This window comes from Gopherus evgoodei, chromosome 6 (assembly GCF_007399415.2).
Source record: "Gopherus evgoodei ecotype Sinaloan lineage chromosome 6, rGopEvg1_v1.p, whole genome shotgun sequence".
In the NCBI taxonomy this organism is placed as follows: domain Eukaryota; kingdom Metazoa; phylum Chordata; order Testudines; family Testudinidae; genus Gopherus; species Gopherus evgoodei.
This window is the reverse complement of record NC_044327.1, coordinates 94,116,056-94,123,619: the sequence shown is the minus strand read 5'-3', so window position 1 is coordinate 94,123,619 and position 7,564 is coordinate 94,116,056. Positions and strand designations below refer to the sequence as shown.

General features: G+C 46.5%; 1 protein-coding gene across 1 annotated transcript in view; it reads right to left on the bottom strand.

The window, feature by feature from the left end:
- Positions 1–493: 493 nt before the first annotated feature.
- The window catches only part of LOC115654001 (interleukin-6 receptor subunit beta-like), a 55,982-nt gene continuing 48,911 nt past the window's right edge, over positions 494–7,564 (bottom strand). The window contains exons 15-16 of the mRNA XM_030567903.1: positions 5,187–5,268; positions 494–3,973 (exon numbers count right to left, since the gene is read on the bottom strand). Of these exons, the coding sequence (XP_030423763.1) occupies positions 3,482–3,973; positions 5,187–5,268 (574 nt within the window). The 3' untranslated portion in view covers positions 494–3,481. The remainder of the gene's footprint in view (positions 3,974–5,186; positions 5,269–7,564) is intronic.

Here is a 7,564-nt window from a genome sequence, read left to right as displayed (position 1 = left end):
CACTAATTGCCAGTTCCTCCAAATGTTAGCCTCTAGATCACCTCCACTAGCTGGAGTCCATCTAGGAAACTATCCCCTGCAAGGAGCTTGTTAAGCAAGAAAGCGCAGTCCTATTCAAACCTGATCTAGAGATGAGTAATCTGCATAGTGATAATATTTTAGTCCATGAAACTATTACACTTAACTTTTCTGGCTTCATATATATTTTGCTTCTCCCTTTCAGAGAGTGAGAGTTTGGCAACTGTTGTTCTTCCCAGAGCATGCTGTTGGGTTAATTTAAATAGAGTAAGTGGGCCAATAGAGTCAAAGGTGTTAACATGACCCTGTAACTGTACAACACTAAACAGTCAAACATGGTTTGGAGGGTTGAGAACAAAGGCTTTGGCCTGCTTAGTTGTATTGCAAACACCATTATTTTTTTAACCTTTTATTAAAGATACAGAAAAAGTATAGTTTCTGTGTCTGGTGCTGATTTTTACTTGCAACCTTGCTGCTAAGGACACATGGGTCAGCACATCCTTTTGCACTCTGAGACCTGGCAAACCTGACACTGGTATGTCAGGTTAAGGCTTTTGACTGGCTTTCTGGTCACAGGGTTCACAGTAATATTACAAAAGATGCAGTCTTGGCTGGCTAAGGCAAATCCTTGCCTCTGTGCCACTTATGTTAGACTAGCTCCTCCATCTCAAGCTGCAGGGGTTGTCCATGTCGTCTATAAGGGTTCACTTGGCTGCCATCTCTGCATTCCATCAAGGTTCAGAGAGCTGGTCAGCCTTTGCTAACCCTATGGTCAGCCGTTTCCTCAAAGGTCTCAACAGACTATACCTACAAGTCAAGGAGTCGGTCTGGGCTTGGGATCTCAACCTGGTCCTTTCCAGACTGATGGCGCCGCCTTTTGAACCAATGTGCTCCCTGCTCTACCTCTCATACAAGGTGGCGTTTCTGGTGGCAATAACCTCAGCCAGGAGGGTATCTGAGCTCAAGGCCCTAACATCCAAGCCCTCGTACATGGTATTCTACAAGGACAAGCTTTAGTTCAGGCCACATCCTGCATTCCTCCCAAAGGTTGTTTCCCAGTTTTAAATCAACCAGGACATCTTCCTCCCAGTGTTCTATCCCAAGGGTCGGCACGTGTCTGGGGTTCTGTCTGCCGGCCCCGCTAAGCCCGCTGCCAGTCTGGGGTTCCGGCCGCCAGGCCCCTGCCAGCTGGGTTTCTGGCCATCGGCCCCGCTCAGCCTACTGCCACCCTGGTATACTAGCCACTGGCCCCGCTCACCTATCTGCTGGTCTGGGGTTCCAGCTGCAAGCCCCCTGCTAGCTGGGCTCTGGGCCTCTGGCCCTGCTCAGCCCTCCTGCCGGCCTGGGGTACTGGCAGCCATCCCAGGGCTCTGCTCCTGGCCTAGTCCGAGCACTCTGCAGCCCTTATAGAAAATTACATTACAATTAGCTTAAAAACTTTGTATATTACAGAAGTGGTATGCCGAGTCTTCATTTATTCACTCTAATTTAAGGCAGACAGAATGAAGGGTCTTCCAGTCTCTTCTCAATGAATTTTGTTGTGGATCATGTCCTGCATCCATGAGTACTACAGCCTGGCAGGAGGGCCTGCGCATTCCACCAGGGTGAAGGTCTGTTCAATGGCTTTCCTGGCACAGGTTCCTACGCAGGAAATATGCTGGGCAATGACATGATCCTGCATATACACTTTATGCAATCACACAGCAGGCCAGAGACCACATGGCCTTTGGTAGAGCGGAACTCCAGTTGGTGGACAACTCCAATCCCGCCTCCCAAATTTGGACTTATAATTCACCTGATTGGAATTGACATGAAGAAGCACTTGAAGAAAAAACAGTTACTCACTTCTCATAACTGTTCTGTGAGATGTGGTGTTCATGTCCATTCCAATATCCACCCTCCTACTCCTCTGTCAGGGTACCCAGCAAGAAGGAACGGAGTTCGGGTTGGATCAGCAGGGCTCCATATTGGGCGCCATGAAGGTGCGACTCCAGAGGGCGCCCAGGCTGACCCTACGAATACTGATAGGGGAAAAATCTTCCAGCTGCCGTGCACACCTGATTGGAATGGATATGAACACCACATCTCTAAGAATAACTGTTATAAAAAGGTGAGTAACCATTTTTATATAAAACTGGAAATCATAGCGCCTGTTGCAGGTTTAACTGCCACCCTTCACTTAAGAGAACCATAAAAGACATTTAAACAAGCTCAAAACAAAGGAACAAGCAGGTCAGCTCAGGAACCTACAATCTAGGGGGAAGGACTGTGCTGTGGCTGTGTGTGTGTGTACACACAAACTCAGGACAGAGACATAGCATGATGTGGGCCTGCAAGAAGCTAGAGAGAGAGTTTTGGGTTGGGGCTATGGGCTGAAAGAAAGGATACTGTCTTCTGCTATCATTTTCTCCTTTTTCCACGGAAATTGGACTTTGCACATTCTGTATACATGAACAGGTTTGCATCAAAGAAATACCTGCCTCTATTATTTTCTCTTCCTAGTGGAAACAACCCACGGGGCCTTGAACTTTGATTTGCTGCTCAGGTAAAAAGGGGAAACACACCCATAATAGCATCACTACTTCAGGATGTAAGGTGCTTTATCAATGTGAAGTGCTGAACTCAGGGGAATCATTTCCTCTTCCTCCTGAGTCTGGCTAGGTTATCTAGCAAATACTCCCACGCTTGCAGAAAGTGTCATGGGGTCTCCAATGGCCATGAGGGCTCTTTTTTTTTACTCCCCCCACCCCATCCTAAAGATGCCACCACCACCAGGGAAACATCTGCCTGGGGGGTTGATATATCATTCACTCAAAGAGTCTGACTCGCTAACAATGACCAACACCCAAGCTGATCAGGAACATCTTTTGGAAAGAATGAACAGGAACCTGGTTGAGAAAGTTGCCACAATGCCCCAAAATGCAAAAGATAGACAAGCTGGTTGGATTCCTTTCCAACGGATTGATGGGGTTTGTTAACCAGCTCTGAAAAGCAGATCGTAGTTGTCTCAAATTGCTCACCCAAAATTAGATGCCACTTTTGGAGATTTTGACTTGCTTACAGCAAACCAAATACAAGGCTGGGACTAGAATCAAGGGTTCTTGTCTATCGGTGCTGCGGTTGAGTCACTAGACCACACTGTATTTACTACATTAACACTGACAAATAATCAGACTCAAAGTAGCGAGGAGCCATATCCAGCTGGAAAATCTTTTGAGAACCCAAACTGGAGCTTTGTCCATGTCATGACTGCAAGAGTTAGTTGAGTATGATTTGTGGTAAGAGCAAGGGCCTGAAATGGCTAATGTAACTATATACACAAACTACTTTAGCTATGGAACTTATTAAAGCAAAGAAGTGTCAACATTCACAGAATCACTGTCCTGCAATATTGTAACCACTCCAATCAAGCATCAAAGGTTTTGGGGCTTGATCCTATGCCACAGGGAGGCATTGAGAGACCTCAGCTCAAACTGGTTTCTTCCATCAGTGTTGGTCCAGTTGGCATAAACACCACCTGGCTCTGTTTCACATAGTCTTGAGGAGTAAACAGTGTGTGTTGCTCCACTTTTCCTGGCCTATTGTTCAGCTTCCCCTCCATATGAGGATGGGCAGCCCATGGAGGGAGATTCAGCGCCAGACTTAGCATGGCTTTCTGACCTAATTCCATGCTGGTGTAATCACTCAGGAGAGGTGCCCTCATGCTAGAGCTGACTCTTTCTTTTTCAGTTGCAGTTGCCTTTTCAGGGATTTTCAAAAGACTTGGACAGGTGTCTGGGCTACCACCAGCACTTTCAGACCGGCCTGCATCGCACTCACTGTTGTCTTCTGTGTCCTCACTAAAGGGCTGCAGCTTCAAAGAAGCCTTTGAATCTTCTTCTATCACAAGAAGGCTGGTAGTATCATTGTCTGTTTGTGTTTGAAGCAACAGCCTTGAAGTGGGTCCCTGGTTAGCCTACAAACAAGATGAAATGGAAAGAAAAAAATAATTGCATGTTTCTGCACATAGTAAATTATTTTATTTCAATATTGTAAGTTTACACTAATCCTAAGCAACAGAAAAATGAAGTCCATTAATAGGCAGCATGGCCACAGCTATTACTTTCTTGTTTAATCAAGCTGGCCAAGCTATTTTATTTAATATCTCTTCCAACCCTAATCTTCTATGATTCTAAGTGACCATGAACATACTACTTTACCTACTTGTACTCTGTAAAAAACAAAACAAGACAGGGTCAGAGCCACTCTGCTATGGAACACAGTAAGATATGATCATAAACGCTGCCATACTAGATCAGACCTATGGTGCATCTAGTCCAGTATCCTAGCTTAGACATTGGCCAGCACCCGATTCTTCACAGGAAGGTGCAAGAAACCTGATAGCATACAAGCTAGAGATTTCTTAAACCCTGAAGAATGTATCTTTGTAGCTAGCAATTTGCTGACACAGAGCCGATGTGGCCAGCTCCTCTGGCCCCTGCCCCCCGCAGATGGCATATGGCAGACATGTGTAGAGAGAGCAAGGGTATGACTTGAGCACCCTATTGAGTTCTGGCAATACTAGGTTGGCAGACAATCTCTTGCTGTGATTACTCTCTGACTAGTTAGAGCAACCCCAAAAGCCCTCAAAAGTGTGCTGAAGCTGAGGTCAGTGAAGAACTGGTCCCAAAATCAGATAGCAGAAACCAGCTCCTTTGTGATACAGTTGTGAATTTGGATCAAAATGTTTTATCTAACATTCATATATTTAGGGATTCTGTTAATTGTGTATTTGAACAATTCCAGATTCACATGAACTTTCACACTCTGGATTTCTCAAGTAACCATCAATCCTGGTGTTTACTGACTCTTGCATAATGGACTTTGTTTAAGTCAAAAAATGTAACTTTTTTTTCCCTTTTGAGTTACTTCATGGTTTTGTGTTTGTTTTTCACACATTTGCCTAGTGCATATTGCATAATGCTTGGGAAAAAAAATCAATAAAACCTTTTTAAAAAGGAGTAGAAAAATCTCCTGTAAAAGCCTGACACTACATTTCTAATACTACCAGAGCTTCAGCTAGATCTTTAATGCTGTACATTTACCAGGCACAATTAAAAAGAGAAGATGCTAGTAATCAGAGCTGCTGTAATTCACTGAAAGAGCCCATTTATAAACACTTTTCATACCCGTGGAATGACTCTTGCAACATCTTGGATAGCACTGCTGTCTCTTGGACTTGGTAAAGTCGGCCAGCACAATTTTCTTGACCTGGAAAGACATGCTGATTAAACTGAGGATCCAGTTAAATAACTGAGCCTTCATATGCTTCTGTTTGCATCACAAGTCATGTACACAGTTTCAGTGTTTTCATGCACATCAGACCACACAAAAATACACACAAAAATTGGAGGTCCAAAACTATAGTCCATATTTTCACAGTAAGTTATTCAGTTTCTGATGCACAATTATTTAGTGTAATTAACAAAAGCTATGAAGGCCATCAGCATGTAACTCTATACTGCATATCAGCTTTCTTTAATCCACCACTGTTTCATGGCTCCTTCAACCCCCTTTCCTCCCTTGCAGGTAAAGTTTGTCTTACCAGTAGCAACTTATAAATAGGTTTCCATTTAGAAATCTGCCCATTCCCCAAGAGCAAGCATCTGCTCCTCCCCCATGATGCTGCAAACCTGTGGAGGCCTAGGGACTAGAAGGCAGAGTGCAGCAGAGCTATCTTGGCATATTAGCCCATGTCACCCCTTGCTTTTGACTCAGACACAATGGGAGATCCACCTATCTTGACTTTTTTTATTCAGTGAACTAGCTGTAGAGCAATAGGTACTTCCTCATACAGACTTGATATGAAATCCAAATTCTAGCTGCATTTTCAGGGCTCAGCTAGTATGTCTGCCTCTGTGCTTAAATCCTACTAGGATTTGTGGTGGGAGAAAAACTGTGGTGCTTTTCCAAGGTAAAACCAAATTAATGAGCCTTATTCAAATCAGTTTCAGCTGAGGGCCTTCATGAATACCACTTCTAAGTGGTTTATAATCTCTTATTGAACTTGGGACCTGAGAAATAATAAGCTTTCAAAAGCCCTACTAAACAATCTACCTCTAACTCTGGCTAACTTTACCATGTATGTGTTTAAACTAAGCCTCCAGACCTACAAGAAATCAGACAGTATTTGATGGTTAAACTGAGGGGCAGATGGGGAAAACATACTATTTTATATAAATACAGAACTACTCTAAAATGGAATAAGTACACATGCCACAGAGTGAGCTGGGCCTTTAAGAGGGTTGGGGCTCAGATGCACCTGTGCCATTCCTGGCTCAGTAGGGTTGCCAGGCATCTGGTTTTTGACTGGAATGCCTGATCAAAAAGGGACTCTGGTGGCTCCGCTCGGAACTGCTGACTGGGCCATTAAAAGTCCAGTCGGCAGTGCAGTGGGGGCCCAGAGCTAAGGCAGGCTCCCTGCCTGCCCTAGCTCGAAGTGGATGCCAGGTCCCTGCAGCCCCTAGATGCATGGATGGCTAGAGAGGATCCACAGCTTCCATTGGCCAAGAACCACAACCAATGGGAACTGTAGGGATGGTGCCTGTGGGTGCATGGGCAGCTCACAGAGCCTCCCTGGCTGCCCATGCATCTAGGGGCTCCAGGGACCTGGTGGCCACTTCCGGGAGCCACGGTAAGTGCTGCCAAGACCCCAAACACCCTCCCATATCCCCACCACCTGCCCCAGCCTGGAGTCCCCTCCCAAACTCAAACTCCCTCCCTGAGCCCACCCCCCCAACCTCTACCCTAGTCCCCTCCTGCCCCCAAACCCCTCATCCCAGCCCCACCCAAGAGCCCACACCCCGAGCCAGGGGCCTCACTTCCCCTTGCACCCCTGCCCCTGTCTGGAGCCCTTTCCTTCACCCCAAACCCCTCATCCCTGGCCCCATCCCAGAACCAACATCCCCTCCCACACTCCAAACCCCTCGGCCCCAGCCCAGAGCCTCCTCCTGCACCCTAAACCCCTCATCCTGCCCTCAGCCCAAAGCCTGCACCCAGAGCCCTGACCCCCCCCTGCACACCAAACCCCCAGCCTGGAACCCTCTCCTGCATCCCAGAATGTGCACCCTGCAACCAGAGCCCTCACCACAACCCTCTGCCACAGCTTGGTGAAAGTAAGTGACGGTGGGGGAGAGCCAGCAATGGAGGGAGAGGGGATGGAATGAGTGGGGACAGAGCCTTAGGGAAGGGGTGGGGCCGCAGGGGTATTTGGTTTTGTGTGATTAGAAAGTTGGCAACCCTGGTCATCTCCCCCAGGTGGTGGAAATGCATGCTGAAGTTAGGTGACAATAGCAAGCCTGCTGTGAGTATAAGTGCATCCTGTCAAGAGTGGATGAGGGTGACATCACTAGTAAGGGCCTGGAAGTGGATGCTCTGTGAAAAGTGAACAGAAAGACTCCATGGAAGTAGGTTTGTGAGCTATAAAAACTGGGAAGGAGCTATAGGAGGCTGGAAGCATGTGGGAAGAGGCCTTGGGAAGAATGCAGATAGCCTGGGATAACAAGGC